Raw genomic sequence first — 27,766 nt, forward strand, 5'->3', positions numbered from 1 at the left:
AATCTTCAACACGAATTAACTGTTTTTATTTTGAAATTATACACGTTTTTAAAATTGTAAAATACAACTTGACTCCAGTCTCCACAAATATATGCATGACTGTTAAATTTATTACTGCTAAATTTTGACATGGACGTGCCTGCTACGTTGCGACTGGAATTCCCCCGCATGACAGGCTTTCCAAGTAATAATTTGCGCATGAATAAAATTTGTGGCGTTAAAGGAACTTTTGATGAACTCAAAATTAACCCGCCAATTTTGACACCCCAAGTTCCAAATCAGTCGAGCAAAATGCATGTGAGGACTTTCTCCCGCTTGGTGTCATTTTGAGACAAGAGCAAAATTGAGCAGCTCACTCACCTCCACTTGACAAATGTGTGAAAACGATCCGCTTCTTCTTGTTAATGACATTTACAGACAAATTCAAAAGTCCCCTAAAGGCAACACTTTCTCAAATGGCCGACAATTTGGTGAAGCCACCTTTTGTTGTTTGCGCTTCTTGTTGCAATATTTTTGTCTCTTTTGTCCAAAAGTGGCTTCTTTAACGAGGACTTAAGACTTTAAACATAAATAAATAAAAAAGTGAACAAATGCTAGTCATTTGTGTATTTTTTTATTTTTTTTTTACCATACATTTTGGTTGAACTAGACTAAGTGCAATTTCAGGGGAAATTGCGTGGGAATGCTGAAATCGGAATGCTAATAGCTGAATGCTAAGATTTGAATGCATGTCGAATGTTTATGAAGTAAATTGAGAGAGAGATATGAAATGATGACTTCCTGGTTACTGGACCATGCACTTTATCAACTGTACCACCGAGCAGTATCAGACACCTGGTAATGATGATAACTTATTAGAATAAAAATCACCATAACTTATGTGACATATATATAATATATGTCATATTATATATGTATATAATATATATATATATATATATATATATATATATATATATATATATATATATATATATACATATATATATATATATATAATTTGAAATAAAAAGCCTTTGTGTATTATTTTTGTTTCTTTTCATTGGTTGAAACTTTGCGAAAACAAAAATATATATTTATAATTTTTTTAATTAAATGAATTAAGCGTCTTTGAAAACTGTAAGAATCGTCATTATTCAACTTTTACAATTAACGGTATAACTCTCTTATGCAAACTTGCTCCAAAAACGGCACAAATAAAATTAAAAAAAAAAAAGTTAGGCGATATTTTCATTTATATGTAAATTGTTGAAGTATTAACCCACTTTAGAAGCTGTACAATAATAATGATGATGATTTATTTTTTTTTTTTTAAAGTTGAAAATAGAATTTATTTTATTTTTTTTTAAATCTTCCAATCCAAATTTCTCCTCCTTCTAAATGAACTCGGGGCTCCACTGGAGACCCCCAAATGCCCCCCCCCCAATCCAATCCTGGGCCGACCCCCTTTACCAAAAGTGGGAGGGGGCGGGGTCTTGAAGCCTGCCCTTATATGGCACTCATACCTTTATATGGCTCCCTCTACTGGAGGGGGCGGGGTGACGCCACGCCCCCTCCCTCCCTCCTTCCTAATGTGCGCTTTTTTCTTTTTTTTTTTTTGGACTGTGGGAGGCGACGCGCGTTTGTTGCGGGAGCTCGTGCGCGTTTTCGGGCCGGTTTTATTTGAACGCACGCTAGGGAGCGCACAGCCACTCAGTCAGCCACTTCAGTCAGTCAGTCAGTCAGCATCGAGGAGTGCACAAGCAGCGCGACGTGGACGTGGATGTGGATCGGACTCGGGACTAACTACTGGACGACAAACGTGCTGGAATCTTTTGGACTCCTCGTTTTTCCCGGGACGCGGGTTCGGACGTGTTTATGGATCGGTGCGAGGCGGCCGGCCAGCACCGGGACATCATCATCATCATCATCCGTCGACACTCCTCGCGCGGTCATGACTGACTTGTGAACTTTGACCCCCCCCCACCCACAAAAAAAAGAACCGCGCAGCGTTTCCTCACTCGCCAGCTTCTTTTTTTTTTTTTTTTTTTTTCCCCAAAAAGTGTCCGCGCAGGTTAGCATGGCAATGGTAGTAAACCAGTGGCCAGAGAGCATTTCCGCCGAGCCGGGCTCGCAGCTGCAGCTTTGCGGCGGCCAGGACCCGAGCGTCGTCGTCGGTGTCGGCGCGCCCGGGACGCCCGCCGCCGGCTCCATGACGCCGGGCAACGAGGCGCTGTCCGGGGACAAGGTGCCCAACGTGGACTGCATGGTGTGCGGGGACAAGTCGAGCGGCAAGCACTACGGCCAGTTCACGTGCGAGGGCTGCAAGAGCTTCTTCAAGCGCTCCGTGCGCCGGAACTTGTCGTACAGCTGCCGCGGCGGCCGCGACTGCCCCATCGACCAGCACCACCGCAACCAGTGCCAGTACTGCCGCCTCAAGAAGTGCCTCAAGGTCGGCATGAGGAGGGAAGGTAAGCAAGCGCGTGGCGTGGCAGCTGCGCGTTTGGGTTGGTTGGTTGCTTGCTTGCTTGGTTAGGTAGCTTCGTTTTCAGCTTCTTCTTCTTAACCGCAAAAAAAACAAAAAAACAAAAACGATCACCGGGACCGCTTGAGCACATCAAGAAAACAAAATAAATACATACAAATGAAATAAATAATAATAAATAACAATAAAGATATAAAATAAAAAATATATCTAAACTTTTTTCGTGTTGTAAAACCCAAAAATAACAATAACATGCTTTTGGGGGGAAAACATAAGCAGTGAAATAAACATGCTGCTGACCTTTGAACTTTGTAATTATTAAGTTTATACGTGCGTTTTTTTTTCATTTTTAACCATCAAGTGACAGCTCAACCATTAAATACATAAATAAAAATAAATAATAATCATATAAATAATAATTATATAATATAATCATATAAAAAAATATTTAAAAAATATATATAAAACTTTTTTTTTTTTTTTTTTTTTTTTACCCAAATAACATGCTTTTTTTGGGGGGGGGGGGCATGAGCAATGAAATAATAAACATGCAGCTGACATTTGAACTTTGTAATTTTTTTTACCAAGTGACAACTCAACCATTAAAGATTAAAGCTAATATTTATTTATGAAAAATGCAGATTTTTGTTGAAACTGTCCTAAGTTAATATCAATATCAGGCTTCATTACACTTGTGAAACTTTTTAAAGGGTAAAAATTGTCGCTTTAACTCACTATGAATATATTTTAACCTGGTTGCCATAGCGATAAGTAGCAGCACTTTTTATTTATCCAAAAAAAAGATAATGACTAGTGGTGTTAAATAAAATAAAATAAAATAAAATAAAAATAAATAAAAAAAATAAAATAAAAATCGATTTGGCAATATATCGTAATTTTACACCGCGCAATTCTCGAATCGATTCAATAGGCGGCCAAATCGATTTTTAAACGTCCATTTTTGATGGAAAAATATTCATAAAACGTTAAGCATGGAAGAATGTTTTATTAATAGAACATTAAAACTTCAGATTTTATTTCAATGCTGTTCAAACACAGTTATAAGACTGAAATTTCAGATAAATAACACATTTTCATACAAATCTCACAGTGTACATGTACAGGTTTACTGATTAGAATTTTCTAAATTTGAGTTAAAAAATCGCAAAAATTGACTTATAAATTCATATTGGGATTAATCGGTTTTGAATCGAATCGAATAATGACAAGAAGCCATCCAGCCCCTCCCAATTCCATTAATTTTTATTTATTTTTTTGTTTTGCCCAAAACGTTGTTTCGATCCGTTTTGTGGCAACATGGCTACTCTTGTGTTGCATTAACAACGGGTCACTCGGCGCCAAAAGCAGAGTAGCAGCAAACGTGTTGGTCGGTGAAAAAGGGGGGGGGGGATTTGCCCCCCTTAATTGGTCATTATTATTAATTGGCACTCTTTTCAACTTTTTTTTTTTTTTTTTGTGAGGGTGGCTCACATCCAGATGCAAAATCAGAATTGATTTACACTCATAATCACCTCATCGTATTACTGTGTTATGTACATTCAAACAAAACAATTGACCCCGCCTCAAAAATATTTCTCAGCTCATGATCAATATTTTGAAAACTTTAAGATCACTTCAAACTCAAAAAAAAAAAGAAAAAAAAGAAAAAAACGTCAAACCTTCCGGCTCAACTTGGCTCCTCCCCCGACATATCACTTCATCGTACTTCCTTGGCACCAATTCCTCGCTTTGCTTCCCGCTTGCGTGTTGGCCGGCAGTACCCGCAGAAAAACGTGGCTTTGCTTCGGGTATACTTGCACTTTTTCACGTAAGCGCCACAAAATTAGTCCGTTCCGCCATTTAGGGGCCATAATTGGCCCCGGGGCCGCCAGTTTGCAAGTGAGTGTTCACGGGGGTCACTCAAGGACACCTCGGAAGTTTTCTTAAAGGGATAGCAGCCTCGTTTTTTTTTGTTTTTTTTGTTCGCTTCCCCCCCCTCTCTCTCTCTCCATTGAAAAGGAAGCGAGGCGTCACCTGAGATGCTCCCGCCTGCTTTCCAGGTCACGCGTTGCGCGTGTGTGCGTGCGTGCCTCGTCGGTCGCCCACAAGCCACACGAACTCGGTCATGCTCGTCCCCGAGGAAATCTCCTGATGAGCTGCGCTCTTACCACTGCTGGAGAAAAAAAAAGAGAAATAATAAAGCGTCAGCAACACAATCTGGTCATGTGATCAAAAAAAAAAAAAAATGAATGGCAGCACTCAAAGAAAGTCCAATTATTCAAACATATTATTTTTAATATGTCCAATAATCTGCTTGAACACATGACAGGAATGAAAAAAATATATATATATTGTGACAATAGTTGTTGTGATGGTATGTCGTGTGATTTCTTTTTTTCATACTGTGTCGAGTAGAAAAAAAGAAATTGGTCGGGCGAAAATGTTCCGCAGGGTTCAATGCTGGGCCCTCTGCTGTTTTCACTTGCAGCTGCTGCCCCTGGTGGCAGTGGTGTGAGTTACAAGCGTTACCAGCTTGTCAAATTTTACTAATGTCATAAAAATAGAGATGTTTTTTTTTTTTTCAAAAATACATTTTCAGCTGATTTTTACTGGTCATTTGTAGGGATGTGACTACATATCACGATACAATATCTTTTTATTTCTATTTAACACTGTATCTTCTTTGAAGAATTTTTTTTCCCGAGCATTAAAAAAAATAAAAATAAATAAAGTTGTGAGTGTTGATTGAGGTCGCGTTTTTTGCTCACTGGCCAGTAAACAAAAAGCACATGAAACGACAAAATAAATAAATAAATAAATATTCGGAATTGATGGAAACATGAGAAGCGCTTCATTTGAATAAAGCGGAACCATTTTCCTTTTTTTTTTTTTTTTTAATTTGTGTGTGTGTGTGTGTGCTGGTGCATTTGAGGTCATCGGGATTAACGAGCGTCCCGAAATCCTCTTTGCCGTCCCGCCTGGTGTTTATCAACACTGGCAGTGTCGGGGGGCCCCGGGGACAAATGGACGTGTTGCTGAACAGGAAGCGGTCTCGTCTTTTAAACGGCTTCCGTGGAAAAAATAAAATAAACAATGTCCGCATGAATATTTGAGCGCGGCGGTGCCATCATTATTTTATGGCGACATCCACGCTCGGTTGAAGCTCTGACGGACGGACGGCAGACGACTCGAGATGTTTTGGACTCGAGTCGACAAGAATCCAATCGAGTCGATTCATCGATGACGTTGGTAATCCACTTCAGTCAGTCGTGGTTTGCGCTTTTGAAAGTTTTATGTGCGGAATTCAACTTGGCGTTGTCTTGCTGAAATGAGCCGGCAAGCAATGTTCATTTTGACAAATTTTTATTTAGTTTTAGTTTAGACTAAAATTAATAATCGTTTTAGTCATCATTTAGTCATCTGATTTTTAGTTTTAATCCAATTATAGTCGACGAAAATAGCCATTTTAGTCGACAAAAAAAAGAGCAATTTTAGTCGACTAAATTGACAATTTAGTCGTAATGTAGTCATCTGATTTTGTTGTTGTTGTTGTTTTAGATGAATTTTAGTTGACAAAAAAGAGCACTTTTATTCGACGAAATTGACAGTTTAGTCATAATTTAGTCATCTGATTTTTATTTTAGTTTCAGTCCAATTTTATTAGACGAACATAAAGAGCCATTTTAGTCGACAAAAACAGAGCAATTTTACTCGACGAAATTGATAGTTTAGTCATAATTTAGTCATCTGATTTTATTTTTAGTTTGTCCAATTTCAGTTGACGAAAATAAAGAGACATTTTATTCAACAAAAAAAGAGCAATTTTAGTTGACTAAATTGACAGTTTAGTCATAATTTAGTCATCTGATTTTATTTTACTTTTAATCCAATTATAGTCAACGGAAATAAAGAGCCATTTTAGTCGACTAAATTGACAGTTTAGTCGATATTGAACTTCATCTCAACTTTTATATAGAAAATGATAACACCTATTTGTAACTAGTTTTGACAAGAAATTAAAATTTCGTTTTAGTTATCGTCTTTTGACTAAAATTAATTCAAATTTTACTCATCATTTAGTCATCTGGTTGTATTTTAGTTTTAGTACAATTTATGGAACAATTAATCAAATACTTCCTCATCTTTATGTAGTGATTTTTATGTAGAGCTGAAACGATGAATCAAAACACCTAACTCGTCGTTATATGTAGGGACAAAACAAATATTTATTTCTTTAACTCATTTGCTCCCAAAAACGTATAAATGCGTTCTATTTTAAATGGTTAAGTGTCCCAAAGACGTATTTATACGTTTTGTTTGTTTTTTGTTTTTGTTTTTATGCTAGAACATACAGAAGGCTTTGATGCAGCCTCTCTACTGCAGACAACGGGTGAAGCAATGGCAGTAATTACAAAAACGGCCAACAGGTGGCAGCAGAGTATAAGAGATCAACCCGGGCCATGTTGCAAAACAAGCTGTTTTATTCTAATGCTAATTGCTGCAAAACGGAAACAGAAGAAGAAAAGACTTTAATCTTTCTTTTGGTAGGTTCCATGTTTTCATAGCAATAGAACAAAATATTCTGTGGGCCTTGCGAAATCAGTCTAAAACCAGTAAAACAGCCGTGAGCGAAGGGGATTGCTTCAATTAAATATGTACTCAAGTAAAGTTCCTGGAAAAAATGTACCCAAGTAGAAATGTCAAGTATTTGTACTTGTTCTTTTCCACCAGTGATCTTCCAGGAATGTTTTATTGGTTTGGAAAGCCGTCAAGCCGCGTGTTGACCAGAACCTCCCCCAAGGCAACCGGGATAAAGACGCCATTCGTCAGCCGCAAACAGTGCGACGGATTTTGTCTGTTAAATAATGAGCGTGTTCGAGTGTGTTTGCTTTGATATCGCTTTGACATTTCCAGTCGACACGCTAAAAGTTTAATGACCTCTTCGCATGGAGAAGATTCCGCGTTGGCTTCCCACCCGCCCCGAGGGGCACGTCTGACCTCCTCATATCGAGAAAGGATGACATGGAGAATCGGGGGCAACGGCGGGCGTGTCTGCGGGCGGGCGGTCCTCGTCTAACCTCGCACAACCGCCGCTTGTTTTCCTCCAATGTTTTGCATTTGCCCGCAAGAACTGGAAAAAAAAAGATGCCATGATAGGAAACAAAAAAGTTGCCGTGATGACTGGACGGGAAGCCAAAGTAACAAACAAAACCGCTAATGCTAATGCTTATTCTAGGCGTCAAAATGTTGCCTTGATGCTAACGTCTGAGTTGCTATGCTACGGCAGATCAATTTATTAAATCGCAGGAGGCTAGGAAACAAAACAAATTGGCGTGACGACTAGATGGGAAGAAAAAAAAACAACAACCTTGTGATAAGCTTTGAAATCTAGTAAGATAATTAATTTATTTATTTGTTTTAGTTAATATGCCTTACAAACGACTTATATAAACCACACGAGGCTAGGAAACAAAAAAAAACAAAAAAAAAATGGCATGACGACTCGATGGGGTGCAGAAGTAACAAAACATTTTAAAAATGTCAGGATTGAAAATGTTTGCATTTCTGTTGCTGTATCATTACGATGTATTCAATTATGGAGGACCAAAACTGACGAAATTCTAAGTAAATAAATAAATAAATGACTAAATCAATAAATAAATGACTAAAAGTGAAAATAAAAATGGTTAGAAAATATATATATAATTCGAAAATGATATAAAAAAAATTATATGAAAATAAAAAGAACAATAAATATATACATAAATAAATACATTTCTATTTAATTTTTGAATTATGTTATTTTCTTCTGAGGTCTCCGGTTCGAGTCCAGGCTCGGACCTTCCTGGGTGGAGTTTGCATGTTCTCCCCGTGCCCGCGTGGGTCTTCTCCGGGTACTCCGGTCTCCTCCCACATTTCAAAGACATGCATGGCAGGTTAATTGGGCGCTCCGAATTGTCCCTAGGTGTGCTTGTGAGTGTGGATGGTTGTTCGTCTCTGTGTGCCCTGCGATTGGCTGGCAACCAGTCCAGGGTGTCCCCTGCCTACTGCCCAGAGCCAGCTGAGATAGGCGCCAGCAGCCCCCGCGACCCTTGTGAGGAATAAGCGGTCAAGAAAATGGATGGATGGATGGATGGATGTTATTTTCTAACCCAAGACAGGACTGCCCCTCTTATTTGAATAACATTTCGACTTTCAGTACGGACCAAAACTGCCAATTTGAAAAATAAATGACTAAATAAGTAAATGACTAAATAGATAAATAAATAGATAAATAGATAAAAGTGGAAATAAAAACGGAAATAAAAAATACAGTATAATTTAAAAAAAAATACAAATGTATTTATTTATGTATGTATATATTTATATATATTCTTTTTATTTCCATTTATATTTATTTTTTGGGATAAAATTTTCAAATTAGTACATTTTTTTTATATCCATTTTTATTTGTACTTTTAGTCATTTATTTAGTCATTTGTTTTTTATTTATTTATTTAATCATTTATTTATTTTGAATTTTGGCAGTTTTGGTCCTGCATATTCAATCACATCTACGAAGCTACAAAACCAAAAGATGACACGATGACGAGATGGGAAGCCAAAAAGTGACAAACAAAACACATTTTAAGAACAACCACTGTCAAGATTTGAAACGTTGACCTCGTTGTGACATTGTCGTTTTTGTGTTGTTGTCAATAATGAACTCACACTCTTGATGACTAAACGGGAAGCGAAGGAAACAAATCGACATTTTAGAACACAACATCACGATTCGTAATGTTGCCATAATCGTAAAGTTACCAGAAAGTGCTAATTAATTACACCAAACATGTGAGGCTAAGGAAAACACTCCCCGAAGTCGATGCTAACTTCCCAGTAGCATATGCTAACCTCCTGTTTGCACTAGGCTAGCGATGTTTTAAAAATGATGCGTGCTCTGTATTTAAATATAGAGTGGATGTCATTCTTTAACGTGTATTTAATTTTACAGTTAACTCCAACTGCGGTTGTCATTAAACAACTAAAAAGATCGATTGGGGGCAACAGAATAACATATGCTACACACTTGCTAGTTGCTAATGCTACGCAAAGCAAAATGGTGAATCCAGGGTACTTTCATTGCATCGGAAACTTCGGCTTTCCTTGATAACGTTTTAAGGGGGAAAATGATCAGCCATTTAGCTCAATTGGCCGATTGTTTTGGGCTGATATTTGAAAGCCAATAATCGGCCGATTCGATCGGTTGGGCCCTATTTGGCACATTAATTTACGAGTTAAAAAAAACTGTATTAAAAGTATCGATTGATGGTTTTATGAATTGATATTGGGCTATGAAAAGGACTATCGATTCGATATCGATATTTTAGACCCTACTGGACACGTCCGGTGGATGGAGCGAGGTTCCCCAAGCGTGCTAAAAGTTAGCGTGTTGCGCGCTTCTCATATCCGGCTTGTCACTACTTGCCTGCGTTTCCTTCCCCAACAAGAGTCAGCAGGCTGCTCGCCTTTTGTTTGATTTGGTCACACTTGACATTTAAATGTGACGAGATTGAGCTCGGAGCCTCGGGCTTTTTTTTTTTTCTTTTTTTTTTTTCTTTTTTTTTTGTGCGCTTCCGCTGCTGTTGAGCTCTGTCTTTCTGCTCTCTTTTTTTTTTTCTTCCCCCCCTCCCTCCATTGTTTGTACAAGGAAGTTAATCTTTAGCCGTTTGGACGCTCGTTTCAAATGTGAGAAAAATCAAATAGATGAAAAGGAACGATTGCGTCCCCAAATTGAAGCGGTGTGCGCGCGAGCAGCGGGATCCGCGCCCGTCGCCTCCCGTGCGTGACCCATATTGAGCCAACAGCGGTGCCCAATGTAGGTCAAGCAAAACTAAAACATTCATAGCAGACACAGCCAGGTCCAAAGTCCAAATTGGACGGGGGGGGGGGGGGGGGGGTTATCGTGGGATCTCCACCACATCCCACCGCTGTGACGCTAACAGTTGTTACGTTAGCATGCTCATTTAGCATGTGACAAATCACGACACTTGACCCCCGCGTAGCCAAAATCAAATTCGCTTTTCAGTTTCAACTTCCTGGTTTGCCAAAAAAGCAAAAAAAAAAAACAATTCTCATATTCACGTTTAGATGTTTCACTTTGCTATCGATATTTGAAATGGATTATTAGCAGGTCGATCCCTCTAAATTGTTCGCTAGTCTCTTGGGTTAAAATTGAGGAAAATCATAATTAAAAGCATGTAAAAGACCGGCCCACCGGGCGTCTGCCCTGTACGCCAGATGGCCAGTCCAGCCCTGGCGAGGAATCATTTCAAAGTTTTGGATCGTCAATCTTCCGATTTGTCCTTTTCTGACCTTTTTATTTATTTATTTTTTTCTCGGGACTTTACATGTTTTTATGCTTTGCTTGAGTGTTTTTCACTCAGTTTGCGCTTGCTGTCGTTTGTTCGGGAAGGTCAAACGACCGTGACCGCCCGACCAAACGACCGACTGGCAGCACTCCTGCAAGCTGACGAGCGCGTTTAAAAATAGCTGCACGCGTTTTGTGTGCTTCCCGTCAAACGACTCGCAACGAGCGAGTGCGTGCGTGCGTGCGTGCGTGAGCGTCCCGTGAATCGCAGCCAGCCGCTCGCTTTTACTAATTAATTCAGGAAGTGGCTGACAGACGCCGGCAAACGACATCCTCGCAGCAAAACAACAAAAAAAAGTTGCTCACGCCATGCTTTCTCTCGCGTGTGTCACGGCGCCCCCTCCTGACTCATAATTGACCCCAAATTCTTCTTCTTCTTCTTTGTTTGGGTTCCACAAATCTTGACTGAATGCGTGTCACGTGAGCCGATGCGGTCATGACCAGTTTTCATTTTAGGGTGAAAGATTCTGGAAAAGTCATTTAAAGCAACAATATGCGACAAATTGGCTTTAATTGAACAGTTTTGAAGTCATGTTGACGTTCAGCTGACTTTAGCTTACCAATTGTTTAATTTGCAACATCAGTGGACCAGCCAGGACATCGCTTAGTAGGGCTGTGCAATTAATCGAAATTCAATTCTTATTTCAATTATTACACTCCACAATTACAATATCAGCATAATTGTTAAAAAAAAAAAGATGAATACTATTTTTTGAGTTGTTTAAATGAATACATTTGCACTTTTTTTTATTTTATTTTAAAGTAATTTAATACATTTTGTTTCATCCAATGGGAACTTGCATAATTATAGTGTTTCAAATAATTGTATTTGTCTTAATATATATATATATATTTTTTAACTATGTTTAAAATTTTCTTGTTTTGTACCAAAATATAAATAATCGTGGGTCTTCTCCGGGTACTCCGGTCTCCTCCCACATTCCAAAGACATGCATGGCAGGTTAATTGGGTGCTCCAAATTGTGCCGAGGTGTGCTTGTGCGTGTGGATGATTGTTCGTCTCTGTGTGCCCTGTGATTGGCTGGCAACCAGTCCTGGGTGTACCCCGCCTACTGCCCAGAGCCAGCTGAGATAGGCGCCAGCACCCCCCGCGACCCTTGTGAGGAATAAGCGGTCAAGAAAATGGATGGATGGATGAGTATTTTTTTGTCATAAAAATATTCAGAAAAACGGGATTAAACATTCTTTAAAAAAAAAACAGGAAAAAAATATTTCAAAACCAAAGCACTACCTTTTTCTGAGTTTTTTTGTTTGTTTGACTTCTTCACTCACTCATTCACACACCTAAGCTTCTGTGAGTGAGTGAGTGAAAAAAAAAAATAATTCCGTGTGTGCTTTCAAATTGCAGCGGGAGTGACGTCACTCAGCCGACACGTTCGCCCGGCTCCGTTTGCGACACGCCACCCCCCCGCTCTGCGATTGGCTGGATGGTTGTAAACACTGTCTTTCCACTGAAACGTCCCGCTGTTTACAAAACAACCACAAAATGGCAAAATACAGGCTGGGGAGGGTGGGAGTTTAGGACGAAATTACCACAAAAGATGAACAAAAACACAGATGTGTAGACTGAGAGAAAGTTAAAGTGTGTACATCCTGTATTTAAAAAGTGCATTTTCCTGAGTGAATCCGGCAGACAGCCCCTTTAACTTTAAGAAACAGCACTTCCTCTTGCCCCAATCACTTGCGTGTCTTTCACTGACCTGTATATGACTGGATAGCTGTAATTCCGCCAGCTAGTCTGACACGCCGGCTAATCCGGGGCGGTCAGGCCGGGCGTGCGACGGTGCTCTCTGCCAGCTGCCGTTCGTTGGAAGTGGCAGCTGGAAGGTGTCCCCGTGCAACCTCCTGCTTGCTGCCCTCTTTTTTTTTTTTTTTTTACGAGGTACCCAGAGGTTCCCATCCCCCGACTGTTACATATAGTTGCTTTATTTGATTTTTTTTTTTAAATTGTCATTTGATGTGTTAGGCACACACTTGGGAACACGAGTTTGAGGGATCCTGGCGTGTCCATCAATCAATCAAATAATTTTCAATTAGTTTTTTAATGATTATTTTTATTATTATTATTTGATTTTATTATTAGTAATTTTTAAATTATTTTTAACTCTTTTACTGCCACACGTTATCAAAAAACAACCCCCAATGCCAGCGGATTTCAAGCATTTTAACTCATTTTTTGAAAATCAAATTAGGTTTAATGTTACAAAGGCTTTGATCATTCACATCAGCCTTGAGAACATTCTATTTCATCAGATTGTGTCATGTTTCATTGTAATTCGCAGCTCTAGTTAGGGCCCGAGCAGCTAGCGCTGCGAAGTTAAATAAACTTGAGTTGAGTTGAGTACTTCCATACACCGGCAGCCCATTGAAAAGAGATACAATGCTGCCATCTGCTGCCCATAGTTAGTGGGTGTTTTTGATTTCACAACTCATTGACCCGGCTGCGCTGCATTTGGATGTTGCACTTGCCACTGATATATATATATATATATATATATATATATATATATATATATATATATATATAAAAAAGTAGTTGACCTCACGTAACCTTTATGGCATCATACGTCGTGATTTTACTAAACGTTATTAAACGTTTTTGGCGGTGTGTATATATATATATATATATATATATATATATATATATATTTTTTTTTTTTTTTTGTAGTTGTCCTGGATGGTCCAGCAATGACAAGATGAGGCCATCCATGTTGTTGATGGTCTTGCAAGCCAAACTATCTTGATGACTTTCAAGTTGTGAATTGAAGGTCGCATCGGGTGGCGCCTTAACACGGCCGTGTCCTCGTTTGGACCGCAGGTGCCCTTCGTTTCCTGGAAGGTGTCGGCTGACCGAGGCGGCACCACCACCAGGAAACTTCTCCTTCCAAGAAGTTTAAAGAGCATGGTCGCCTTGCCCTCACTTTGCGCAGCTGCGCTTACCCACCGATGACCCCCCCGCCGCAAAGTCGCCCAAGTGTGTAAGACGAGCAGCGAACAGGTGTTTTCCAAGCGCTCGCCATCATCCGCGTCGAACGTGAACACTCGACGAAGTAGAAATTAAAAACGGACTTGCGACGTAAAATATAGCGTTCCCTCGTTTATCGCGGGTGTTGCGTTACAAAAAATACCTGCGATAATTAAAAAACAAAAAAACAAAAAAACTGTGAGCTATATATATTTCTTCGTTGTTTTTTTTTCCCCATTTTGGTGTGATTTTTAATTTATTATAAAAAAAAATTTCAGTCAACATATGTTCTTTTTTCATTTACATTCATTTTTTCCATTAAAAGTATGTTTTTTTTTATTTACTTATTACAGTATACAGCACAACATATTTTTGCATTTATTTTATATTTTATTATATATATTTAAAAAAAAATATTTTTTATATATATTTTGAGTATAAATGTATATATATATATAAATGTTTTTTCATTCATTATTAGTTTTTTTATTTAGTCATTTTTTCCCCATTAAAAGTATGTTTTTTTTTATTTACTTACAGTATACAGCACTGTATATATTTTTTATGTTTTGGTATGATTATATTATTAATGCTTTTTCATTCATTATTTTTTTCCATTTACAGTCATTTTTTCCATTAAAAGTATGTTTTCTTTTTATTTACTTCTTACAGTATACAGCACAGCATATTTTTCATTTATTATATATTTTATTATAGATATATTATATATATATATATATTTATATATATTTTTAGTTTATTATGAATGCTTTTTCATTCATTATTTGTTTATTTTTTTCATCTACAGTCATTTTTTCCCATTAAAAGTATGTTGTTGTTTTATTTACTTATAATGCACAGTATATATTTTTTCATTTATTACATATTTTTTTGTTTTGGTATGATTGTTTGTTTATTATGAATGCTTTTTGATTTTTCTTTTTTCATTTACAGTAATTTTTTCCATTAAAAATATGTTGTTTTTTTTGTAAATTGACTTCTTACAGTATACAGCACAGTATATATTTTTTTGTTTAAATTGCAACAATGTGAAATTGTGATCTTTTTTTTTTTTTTTTTTGTTTTGTTCCTCCGCAGCCGTCCAACGAGGACGCACGTCCAACTCTCAGAGCAGCCCGGGCCAGTACCTGAGCAACGGCGGCGGCGGCGGCGGCGGCGGCGAGCCGTACAACGGCCAGCCGTACCTGTCGGGCTTCATCTCGCTGCTGCTGCGCGCCGAGCCCTACCCCACCTCGCGCTACGGCGCCCAGTGCATGCAGGGCAACAACCTGATGGGCATCGAGAACATCTGCGAGCTGGCCGCCCGCCTGCTCTTCAGCGCCGTCGAGTGGGCCAAGAACATCCCCTTCTTCCCCGACCTGCAGCTCATGGATCAGGTGCGGACGCCCGCCAGGTCGCCAGCGACCTTCGCTCGGTTGACGATTCCTAGATCGCGTCACAATTCAGTCAAACATGAATATTTTGCTTAAAATAAATTTGATATTTTCATTATTTTTCATGTGCAATTAGTACCTTGAAAAACACATTTTGCAACTTGCTGTCGACTGAAAATGACATCACAAGGGCGCAGGTAACCAATCACAGCTCAGCTTGTGAATGTCACATGACCAAACCTAAACAGGTGAGCTGTGATTGGTTACTTGAGCCCTTGTGATGTCATTTTCAGTCGACAGCAAGTTGCAAAATGTCTTTTTAAAGGTACTATTTGTACGTGAAAATAATGAAAGTATCACATTAATTATAGACAAAATATGGACTTTTTATTGCCATAATGGGCTAAATAAGTGAAGTTTCTTCACTTTCAAAATAAATAAAGAAATAAATACATAAATGACTAAAAGTGAAAACAAAAATGGATATAAAAAAAATAGAAATGAAAATAAAAAGAGCATATATATATTTAATTTTTGAATTATATATTTTTATATATTTTTTTCTTTTCACTTTTAGTCATTCATTTATTTATGTAGTCATTTATTTAGTCATTTATTTATTTTTATTTTGGGCCATACTGCCAAGTTGGAATTATTCTTATTATTTATTAATTTTTCAAATGAGGGGGCGGTCCTAAGCGTGTCTTGGGTTGGATGGATAAATAACTGAATAAATAAAGGACTAAATAATTAACGAAATGACTAAAAGTGAAAATAAAAACATGTAAAAAATAAAATTCAAAAATGAAATACAAATGTATTTATTTATGTATATACATTGCTCTTTATATTGCCAATTAAAAAAAAAAATTTTTAGATATGATTTTCAAATGATATTTTTTATATCCATTTTTATTTTCACTTTTAGTCATTTATTTATTTAGTTAGTCATTTATTCATTTAGAATTTTGCCAGTTTTGGTCCCCATAGCCTTATTGAAAAGACTATAACTAAAACGAAAAATGTACAATTTCACGAGTCTACGCGTCTGTGACTGTCAACTGCCGTCTCCCTGCCCGTAGGTGGCGCTGCTGCGCATGTCGTGGAGCGAACTGTTTGTGCTGAACGCGGCGCAGTGCTCCATGCCGCTGCACGTGGCGCCCCTGCTGGCGGCGGCCGGCCTGCACGCCTCGCCCATGTCGGCCGAGCGCGTGGTGGCCTTCATGGACCACATCCGCGTCTTCCAGGAGCAGGTGGAGAAGCTCAAGGCGCTGCAGGTCGACACCGCCGAGTACTCCTGCCTCAAGTCCATCGTGCTCTTCACGTCCGGTGAGACATTTAGTCCACTAGAAAGCCAACATTTTAGTCCAATATTTCAATTTAGCGTTAGTTTTATCCGCCATTTTTTAGTCCAATTTCAGTCACGCTTGTTCGTTTTTATCATAGTCAACCACATCCTGTTTTTATTCAGTCTATTTTTAGTCGACTACAAATCTCACATTTTCGTCTTTATTTTAGTCCAAGAAAACATAATTTTATTTCAATTTAGTGTTAGTTTTGTCTGCCATTTTTAAATGTAGTTTCAGGTTTAGTCCAGTTTCGCTTGTTTGTTTTTATCACAGTTCGTCAACCCCATCCCGTTTTTATTGAGTCTATTTTTAGCCGACTATAAAGCTAGCATCTAGCTAGTCTTTATTTTAGTCCAAGAAAACTTAAATTTATTTCAATTTAGTGTTAATTTTATCCACCATTTTGAAATTTAGTCTGTTTTAGTCCAATTTCACTAACGCTCGTTCGTTTTTATATCAACCCCATCCCGTTTTTATTGAGGCTATTTTTAGCTGACTATAAATCTCCCATTTTAGTCTTTATTTAAGTCCAACAAAACATCATTTTATTTCAATTTAGTGTTAATTTTATGCGCCATTTTGAAATTTAGTCTCGGTTTTAGTCCAATTTCAGTCATGCTTGTTCGTTTTTATCACAGTTAGTCAACCTCACCCCATTTTATTTAGTCCATTTTTAGTCGACAATAAATCTAGCATTTTAGTCTTTGTTTTAGTGCAAGAAAACATTTATTCATCTCGTTTTAGTCAACAAAAACTGTCAACATTTTAGTCTAGTTTTAGTCAGGACAATCATTTTACCCCTGTACATTTTTTTTTTTTTTTTTGTCAGCAGATATGTTGAACATTTTGTATCTAAAACTATTTCACATCAAATTTTCTCTCAACATTTTGATGTAAAATAATTCCAGTATATCAACAAGTGTCTACTATGGTTCCATGCTACAAGCTAGTAAGTGAGCAAGCATTAGTTAGCGGTCGGATTAACTTTATTGTTGGAAAATTATAGCCATTGGCTTTTTTTTTGCTTTTAATTTTTTTATTTTTTTTTTTACACAAAATCATATCATTTTTGTCTCGTTTTTGTTCATGAACTAAAATTTCCATAGCTTTTAGTCCAGTTTTTATTTTTGTCTTGTCAGTTATTGTTTATTAATGAAAGTTTTAGTCTAGACTAGTCTAGTTTTAGTTCAGTGAAAAATGTGTGTGAACAAAATTATTTTTGTTTAGTTTTTGTTGAGGAAATTAATAGTAGTACGCGTTCTGCGACGTTTTCTGCCGTCCGCGTTTTTGTTGTTGTGACGCTTTTTGACGCTGATCGCCGCCGGCCGTCACTTTGCTGGGCGTCGCCTCCCCCCCAAACGTGCTGTCATAACCCGGACACCTCGCTGGGACATCATGATGTCAACAAGTTAGCACAACAGAGCCCCCCCCCCCCCCCAAATTGCAATGTGAATCTTTTCCTTCCTCCATGATCCCATCATCCCCTCCTCATCTCGCAAGTTAAATTATGTATAAACGCCGGATTGGCCACAGCGCGCCCGTGACCTACATGCTAACCCCCCACCCTGCCCGTAGCCCTCAGCTCGCCATGTGACACGCACACAATCAAATGCCTCCTCTGATTGGCCGGCGACCGCTCATGCTTCCCTTGCTGAAAGCGTGCGTACATGTGAGGCTGACTTGAAGACTTGATATCGTCTACAGGTGTTCAAAAGCAGTTAACTCATTCACTCCCGGCCATTTTCACTGAAGCAATCCCCTTTTGCTCCCAGCTGTTTTACTGGATTTTGACTGATTTTAAAAGCCCCAAAGAATATTGAGTTCTATTGCTATCAAAACATGGAACCTACAAAAAGGAACATTCGAGTCTTTTCTTTCATCAGGAAAAAAAATTATATTTGTGCCTGTTTCCGTTTTGTAGCAATTAGAATACAGATTCATTTCATTGATATTTACATTCCTGGTGAAAACACTATCAAAAAGAGCTTGTGGCAACATAGCCGTGGCTGATCTCACTCTGCCGCCACCTGCTGGCCATTTTTGGTAGTAACTACCATTGTTTTAAGCCACCTCTTCATGTCAGAAGCTGCACCAAAGCCTTCTGTATGCTCTTGCATTAAAAAAACAACAACAACAAAAACGTATAAATACGTTTTGGGGAGTGAATGAGTTAAAAAAAAAAAAAAAAAAAGATGGACGCCGTCAACTGATTTGCATCACAAAATGCCAAATGTAAAGACAAAAAAAAAAAAAATCAGCTATGATAACATCCTATTTTAAAGTGAAGCAACAGTTGATTAAAGTTTGCTGCGATGGGAAATTCCTGACGCCGCGTTTGGCGAATGGGCCTCCCCGGTGCACCTCACCACGCCCGCCTGGTCTGCGCCGCTTGGCACGGAAAGGCGCGAGTGGCCGCAGAGTTGCCGCTTGGGCACGCGAAGCGGCTTTTTTTTTTTTTTTTTTTTTTTTTGGCCAGCGGAGGACAGCTTGACTAATCTCCGCCGCTTTGTCACGAACACGACCGCCTGACACGCACACACACAAAAAAAAATCAGTCCAGCTGTCCTCGGAGCGACAAAGAAGTAAAGCAGTGATTCACACAGCTTGACACGCTATATATTTTTTATTTTTTTTTGTTACATCAAAGCCCGCTGTGACAAAAACGAGCCCCGATGCAAGCTGACAGGTTCAAACCAAGCAACACGAGAGTTCATGCGGGGGTCACGGGGAAAAATCCCCCCCCCAAAAAAAAGCGTCTTTGTTTGGACTTCACACAGCCAGCGCCAAATCCCTCGTGCTTTCCCCCCCTCTGACACGCAGGGTGTGAAAAGTGTAGCGCGCAACGTAACCCCCCCAACTCCCAGTCTCGCTCAGCTGTGCGGCGCATGGGGGAGGGGCAGACTGGAGGATGGAAGTCACATGTGGAGGCCGGAGTGCAATTTAGGAATCATACTTGTAGTAGAACCCGCAACCGCTACACGCTAACTTGCACACAAACCCCACCCCCAACCACATGAAGATGATAACCCAGTTATGGGCAACTGGTGGCCCTCGGGCACGTGGGGGCCACACATTTGCCAACTAGATGGATGACAAAAAATGCTACTTTAAATATGGACAAAAAAAGAAAAAAAGAAATGTGCAAAAGATGTGCTGTTAACTCATTTGCTCCCAAAAACGTATAAATACGTTCTATTTTAAATGTATTATGTCTCCCAGAGACGTATTTATACGTTGTTGTTTTTGTTTTGTTTTTTTGTGCTAGACCATACAGAAGGCTTTGATGCAGCTCCTCAACTGCAGAGAAGGGGTGAAAAATGGTACTAGCGACAAAAAACAGCCAGCAGGTGGCAGCAGAGTATAAGAGATTAACCAGGACAATGTTGAAAATTAGCTGATTTCCCCACAATTCTAAGCAGATTTGTGAATGATGAAACTTAGTTATAGTCTAATGCTAATTATTAATATTTTATTATTATTAGTGAGTGGAAAAAAACCTTACTAGTTTTTTTTTCCAAGTAAATACTATAGTACTTTTTTTTTCTTTTTTCTTTTTCTTTTTTCTTTTTTTAATAAACTGGCAAAACTTTCTTTGTAAAATGTACTTGGAATTTCTGAGTGAAAAAAAAACCTTCCTATTTTTTTTCCAAGTAGATACTATACTATTCTTTATTTATTTATTTATTTATTTATTTATTTATTTATTTATTTATTTTTAATAAACTGTAAAATGTACCGGTACTTAGAATTTCTGAGTGAAAAAACTTTACTATTTTTTTCCAAGTAGATACTATACTATTTTTTATTTATTTATTTATTTATTTATTTATTTATTTTAATAAAATGGCAACATGTACTTAGAATTTCTGAGTGAAAAAACCTTCCTAGTTTTTTTCCAAGTGGATTATTTATTTATTTATTTATTTATTTATTTATTTATTTTTATTATTTTTTTATTATTTTTATTTATATTAATTATTTTTTTATTTCTGAGAGAAATACAACTTTATATTATTATATATTTATATTTTTTCCAAGTCGATACTTCTCCTTTTTTTTTTTTTTTTTTTTTTTTTTTTTTTTTTTTTTTTTTTTTTTTTAACATAACAGTAAAATGCTTCAAGCTAACGTGAGTTTCCCGTTGTTGTCGTCGTCGTTGTGGTTTAGACGCGATGGGCCTGTCGGACGCGGGCCACGTGGAGAGCATCCAGGAGAAGTCTCAGTGCGCGCTGGAGGAGTACGTGCGCAACCAGTACCCGAGCCAGCCCAACCGCTTCGGCCGCCTGCTGCTGCGGCTGCCGTCGCTGCGCATCGTGTCGTCGCCCGTCATCGAGCAGCTCTTCTTCGTGCGGCTGGTGGGCAAGACGCCCATCGAGACGCTGCTGCGCGACATGCTGCTGTCGGGATCCGGATACAACTGGCCCTACGTGCCCGCCGCCTCTGCCGTGCAGCGCGAGCGCCCCGTCGCGCTGCACTACAACGACGGCGGGCCCTGACCCGCTCGCTGGCCAACAAAAAACAAAAACACTGGACCCACGCAAGCCATTACGTGACAAAGGACAAACGCCAAAAACGTCTTTGTGGTTTTTGGGGACCTTTTTTTTTTTTTTTTTTGCAAAAAGTTTGATTGTGTTGTTTATACAGAGAGAAAAGTGGCGCTCGTGTCCGTTCATACGCACCCGCCGCATGGCGGGGTTCTGCTGCCAATGCTCAGGTTCCTAAGCACCGATATTAACTCATTTGCTCCCAAAAACGTATAAATACGTTCTATTTTAAATGTTTTAAGACGTATTTAAACGTTTTTTGTTTTTTTTTTTTTATGCTAGAGCATATAGAAGGCTTTGATGCATCCTCTCAACTTCAGAGAACGGGTGAAGCAATGGTTGTAATCACAAAAACGGCCAGCAGTTGGCAGCAGAGTATAAGAGATCAACCAGGACCATGTTGAAAACAAGCTCTTTCCCCACAATTCGAAACAGATTTGTGAATAATGGTGAAACTTAGCAATATTCTAATGCTAATTGCTGCAAAACGGAAACAGAAATATACTTTTTTTTTTTTTTTTTTTCCCCTGATGAAAGAAGAAGTTCTAATCTTTCTTTTGGTAGGTTCCATGCTTTTATAGCAATAGAACACAATATTCTGTGGGCCTTGCAAAATCAGTCAAAATCCAGTAAAACAGCTGGGAGTGAAAGGGGGTTGCTTCAGTCAAAATGGCCGCCAGTCAATGAGTTAAAGGGATACTTGACTCATTGAACAACTTTTGGCAGTGAAAAGTTGGTATTTTGTCCAGAATTAAATTTTTGAACTTCACTATTTTTTACTTATTTTTTTTCTATTAATAGGTTTAAAAAGCCATTTTTCTACTTGTTGTCAACCGATGATGACATCACCTGTGCTGAGGAAGTAGCTAACGACCAATCGTGGCTCAGTTTACTGACCAAACCGAGAAAACAGGAGAGCCATGATGATGACATCACCTGTGCTGAGGAAGTAGGCAACGACCAATCACGGCTCACCTGTTTTCTGGGGTTGGTCAGCAAACTGAGCCATGATTGGACCTACTTCCTCAGCACGTGATGTCATCATCAGTCGACAGCAAGTAGAAAAATGAATTTTTAAAGCAATTAGTACATGAAAAATAATGAAGTTACCATATTAATTATCACTAGAGATGCACAATAATGCTATTTTCAACCGATAAACCAATAATTTAGAAGTGCCGATGTTGATAACCGATAAGCCGATAATTGTTTGCAGAAGTCCTACTATAAGTATAACAAATACATTGAAACATTGTGTAAACGTTACGCAATGTTTCAATGTATGAAAACCTGAATTGTATTGATACGAGCCACAACAGATGGACCAATGGCATGTCGAAAATTTTCGGTGAATGAATTTCTGTATTTGGTTCATCTGTATGATATCTAATTGGTCGATAATTGCCGAAAATTTTCGGTGAATTTCTTCATTATCTGGTTTATCTGTTTGACGTCAAATTGGTCAATAATTGCTGATAATTAGCAGATTTCTCAATGATCTGCTTTATCTGTATAAAATATAATTGGTGGATAATTATTGATAATTATCTGTGGGTTTCTCTATTATCTGGTTTATCTGTTTGACTTCTAATAGCTCGATAATTACAAATAATTATCGGCCACCGTTATTGTACTAATAAAATGAACAATATTTCGGAACCGAAGAAATGTGTCAAAAAGTTGAACGAAATTTTGCCCTGGAAAATATTTTACTCAATTAGTGAGTCAAAGAAAAGGCCTATAAAGCACTGGGGGGGAAACCCTGAATTGGTTCAGCAAGCTATTTTTAGAACAGACCTGTGTGCTACTCATGTTGTTCTTGGGGTAAACTAGTACCCACCGCCATCTTTTTTATTTTATTTTTTTTATCTTTTCCGACAATGCACATTAATCAGGGCAAGAAAAAAAAAGGATTGTGTTTGCAGTGCCTGTCATCTTGCTGCCTCCCCCATAAAAAAAAAAATAATAATAATAATCAAGTCAATTAACTTCAGCCATGCAAGCAGCCCGGCTTCGACGTCATCACTGGTGACAGTATTATCGGTTATTGAAAGCTTGACAGTGGGCATGATTCAAGTATTCAGTGGGTGGGGTCACTCGGACCCCCAATAAAAAAAAAAAGTTGACTTGACAAGCGCAGCACTTCCCCGCTCATGCCTTCTCCAAATCAATCCTTTTTCTACACCACCATTCAACCTGTTTTTTGTTGTTGTTGTTTTTTTTTTTTTTTGGGGGGGGGGGGGGGGTTGTTTATTGTGGGGGTGTTTTGTTTTCTGCAACTAGCTGAACTTGCCTTAGAACAAAAAAAAAACTTTGTCACATTTATCTTATGACTGTGCCATAATCTGTCGTTACCTGTTATAACAGGGATTTACAAAAAAAAAAAAAAATGTGGAGAAATGTTGCGATAACCTCGGAAAAAAAAACCCCGACTGGTTTGTTAGCGTTTTCTCCTCCCGCTCGGACTTACTTGTGACGTCGAACGACGTCGCGCTCGTCACGCAAACGTTGGAAAGGATTCAAATAAAAATGTGGTTGCTCACACTGAATGTGCCTCGTTGTCACTCGTGTCCCCAAGGCTTGCAAAGTGGCGGGTTTTCAAAATTCGGGTTTCAAGGCTCAAGATTTCAATTTGGGGTTTTGCAGCAGGGTCAAGATACCAAATCAGGCTTTTAAAATAGGGTTAGGGTTTTGAATTAGGGTTTTAATTAAGACAGATTTTGAAATTAAGGTTTTAAGAAAGGCTCTGTGTTTTACATGAAGGTTTTAAGACTGATTTAGGGTTTCAAAGGCTTCTAAAAAAAAAAGTGTTAGGGTTTTCAAGCAGGGGTTCAGATTAGAGGAAGGGTTTGAAATTAGGGTTCAAAGACACAGTTTAGGTTTAAAATCAAGATTTCAAATAAGCAATTTTTTTTGATAGGGTAATATTTCAAATTAGGCTTTCAAACAAGTGGGGTTCAGTTTTTAATCTAGATTTAGCGTTTCAAAAGTGTTAGGGTTTTTAAGCAGAGTTTCAAATTAGAGGTTTAAAACATTTAGGGTTTCAAATATATATAAAGTAGATTTGAGTTAAGTAGTAGTAGTTGACCACATGCATGTATGGGAGTGTTTCATGAGTTCGTTTGCTCCCAAAAACGTATAAAAACGTTCTATTTTAAATATTACCTCCCAAAGACGTATTTATATGTGTTTTTTTTTTTTATGCTGGAGCATACAGAAGGCTTTGACGCAGCCTCTGAACTGAAGAGAACGCTTGAAGCAATGGGAGTTGTTACAAAAAACGGCCTGCAGGAGGCAGCAGAGTATAAGAGATCAACCAGGGACATGTTGCAACAAGCTGTTTTCCCCACTGTTTTCATCAGGAATGTGAATAATGATGAAACTCAGCAATATTCTAATGCTAATTGCTGCAAAATGGATACAGATATAAATGTGCTTTTTTTCCAGATGAAAGAAGAGACTCTAATCTTTCTTTTGGTAGTTTGTTTTTAAGGCAATAGAACACAACATTCTGTGGGGCTTTCAAAACCAGTCCAAATCCAGTAAAACAGCCGGCAGCGAAGGGGTTGCTTCAGTCAAAATGTCCCTGTCCCATCCTGTCGCTTTGTGCGAAAGCGTCGGCGTCCTTCTTCAGCATGTCAAGGGGGCGCTAACTCCCACACCCCCGCGCAGCAGACGGCATCAGCATTCGGGGTTTAGGGACGCATCAATATTGATGGCCGGCCAGGCAGGCGGCTTGGCGGCAACTTTTGTCACGCATGAATATTGATGCCATTGCCATACATTGCAGTCCGGCCCTCTTGAAGGATTTATAAGATGGCTGATGTACGTTTTTTCCTGCACAGCAAATTCCACAGAAGCGAGAGGGGGGCCAGGGGGGTTCGCCGGCCGATGCGATTCCCTCGTCGGATGATGATGGCGGTTGTAAGGAATGAATGTTTCATAGGATGACGGATGGGCGCCTGTTGACGCTGGAAGCGCCGCTGTTGCTTTTGGGAGCACTCGGGACCACCCGACTCCGCGCTCGTTAGCATGTTAGCGTTGGACGGACGCGCAGCCAGTTTGCCAAAAAGGCCTTCGAAACTTGTTCGCAAGTAAATCAACACATCCGAATGAACTTTTGGAAGAAGGTTCGTTCAAAAGTATTGGCTTCAATTTGACGATTTGCGTTCGAGGAAGTCGAACTTGATCCCGTTTGGGTTCTTCCAGTTCCGACCTCAAAACGTTGGATGAATGTAAACAATTTCAATAAATTAGTTTTTTTGTTCTGGTCAAAATCACGTTGGGTTACGTCAAGTTACTTACTTGGAATGACTAAATTCATGTGATATTTTCCAAATGTGGACCGTGACAGAGCGTAAAACTGGAGGAAAGAATTTTTGCTTTCAAAAAAATTCATTACCATCATTAACCGCAATGTTATGAAGAGAAATGTTTCTTGTTGAACAGTAAATGGTTAATTTACATATTTCGAAAAGCTCAATAGTATTTAAAATAGGAATGCACGATAATATCGGTGGCTGATAATTATCGGCATATTTGTTAGACTTATCGTAGGACTCGAAAGTATATTTTTATTCAAGTTAATTTTGCAAACAATTATCGGCTTACTTATCAGTTATCGACATCGCCACTTCTAAATTATTGGTTTATCGGTATCGGTTGGAAATAGCGTTATCGTGCATCCCTTATATAAAACAAATGCAATAGTAGTTATTTTTATGCCGCGGGCCGTGTAATGTTGGGATGGGGGGTGCCACAATTGGCCCCCAGGTCATAGTTTGGACACCAGTGGAATAAGATAACACAAATGAATGATATGATGTAAATCGGCGCTGATTGTGATGATTGAGTTTGTATTTTCGTGGAGTCCCAAACGGATGTTTTGCTTTGCTGCTGGATTTGTGGCCTTCTTGGCAAGACGACGGCGACAGAGCGTCCTGTCCTCATCAGATCATTTTCTGTCGCGCTCGGCTTGTGCAAACATACGATTACGCTGGGGCGCCTTTCTGGGTCACTAAGTTAAATATTTCAGATGGTTTATTTTTAGTGCCTTCTGCACACGCGCGCGCGCACGCACACGCACGCACTAATGCATCCGTGTTGTCCGCAGGCCGCGTTTGACCCACTAAGTCGTGTTCACACGGCCCCCCCGGGCTTTATTGAGCGTTTTTGCTTTGGAAGCAAAGTGTCGTAACAAGTCGGCAAATAACAAACAAATGCCACAACTTACACATGACGTTGTTCTTTCTTCACGAGGAAAAAAAATAAAAAATCCCAAAATGTATGCTTTGATTTACACCCGTTGATGCATCCCACTGATATTTGTTTTAGAAAACAAATCTATACAGCGGAAATTGTGCATTATGGAGTGGCACCATGAAAAAAATAAAATAATCAAGAATCATGAGACGCTAAGCTAACTTGGGCTGTGGAGGTGCACGGAGGAGCAGAGGTAATAATCCGACAAACGCGCACTTCTCGGTCAGACTTATAAAGACAGAGAATCGATCTGATTGGTTGTGGCTAGACATGTGGGTAACGGGACTGATATGGAATTATCTGATTGGCTGTTGACCAGATGAAGAGATTAAAGGTTCCTGACATCACATAGCGTCTTACCAGTTGAAACTAGATGCTGGTTACATCAGTTCAAAACAGCCGCTTGACCTCACGGTCATGACCCAAACATAAACCCTTGCATGACCCCAGTTATGACAGTAAACATAACCCTTACATGACCCTAGTCACAACAGTAAGCATAACCCTTGCATGACCCTAGTCATGACAGTAACACACCTCAAAGGACGCCTCCTGGAGGACCCCTAGGTTTAAACATAACCCTTACATGACCCTAGTCATGACAGTCAGCATAACCCTTGCATGACCCTAGTCACGACAGTAAACATAACCCTTGCATGACCCTAATCATGACAGTAAGTATAACCCTTGCATGACCCTCGTCACGACAGTAAACATAATCCTTGCATGACCCTAGTCATGAGATTGGCTGCCTCAACTTGCAACATATACCACATGGAGTCATTTATTAACCTTCAGATGGGAACATGAAGAAGAATCCTCGCGAGCATGAGAAGCTAGCGCGCTCACATCTTTCATCAACAAACGCCAGTGACAGAATGTCACCAAAAATTAAGGCTCGGGTTGTAGTAAGGGACAAGGGTTGAGGGGTTTATGGCAAGATTGTTGTTAGGGTTTGAGAGTTAGGGCTTGAGTTAACTTGGGTTGCGATTATTAAACGTTGGGATTAGGTTTTAGTAGGTTTGTTTTGTTTGTTTGTTTGTTTTGTTTAAATTCAGAGGTTTGTTGGGAAGCTTTATTGGCAGTTCTGCCATCTAGCGGAAGATTGTCTCATTGTTCCGCCTGTCAATATACGTCACTGGTATAGACGAATGAACAAAATAAACAAAAATAACGTTCGGACACGGCATCCTACTTGGGATTCACTGACTTGAAGTACAGATTGGTCCCATGGCCCTGAATGATGAATGAATGAATGAATGAATGAATGAATGAATGAATGAATATGGAATGTGCACACACAAAAAAAAAAACAAGCCTAATTTGCCGGATGTTACGTCACGTCGGAAGGCCCTGAA

At 39.0% G+C, this 27,766-nt stretch overlaps 1 protein-coding gene across 1 annotated transcript; it reads left to right on the top strand.

Annotated features, from left to right (window-relative positions):
* Positions 1-1,596: 1,596 nt before the first annotated feature.
* nr2f5 (nuclear receptor subfamily 2, group F, member 5) lies at positions 1,597-23,338 on the top strand. The gene is made up of 4 exons (XM_077528011.1): positions 1,597-2,450; positions 14,958-15,256; positions 16,336-16,582; positions 20,770-23,338. Exons 1-4 carry the CDS (start codon positions 2,060-2,062, stop codon positions 21,096-21,098), a joined length of 1,266 nt encoding a protein of 421 aa, XP_077384137.1. The 5' UTR covers positions 1,597-2,059; the 3' UTR covers positions 21,099-23,338.
* Positions 23,339-27,766: the final 4,428 nt, after the last annotated feature.

This window comes from Festucalex cinctus, chromosome 7, assembly GCF_051991245.1.
Source record: "Festucalex cinctus isolate MCC-2025b chromosome 7, RoL_Fcin_1.0, whole genome shotgun sequence".
Taxonomy (NCBI): domain Eukaryota; kingdom Metazoa; phylum Chordata; class Actinopteri; order Syngnathiformes; family Syngnathidae; genus Festucalex; species Festucalex cinctus.

Bases quoted from the DNA above. Each gene is read 5' to 3' on its own strand.
- nr2f5 (XM_077528011.1), top strand. From the start codon at position 2,060: ATGGCAATGGTAGTAAACCAGTGGCCAGAGAGCATTTCCGCCGAGCCG. The intron at 2,451-14,957 runs GTAAGCAAGCGC...GTTCCTCCGCAG, and splicing joins GGTCGGCATGAGGAGGGAAG to CCGTCCAACGAGGACGCACG. The intron at 15,257-16,335 runs GTGCGGACGCCC...CCCTGCCCGTAG, and splicing joins ACCTGCAGCTCATGGATCAG to GTGGCGCTGCTGCGCATGTC.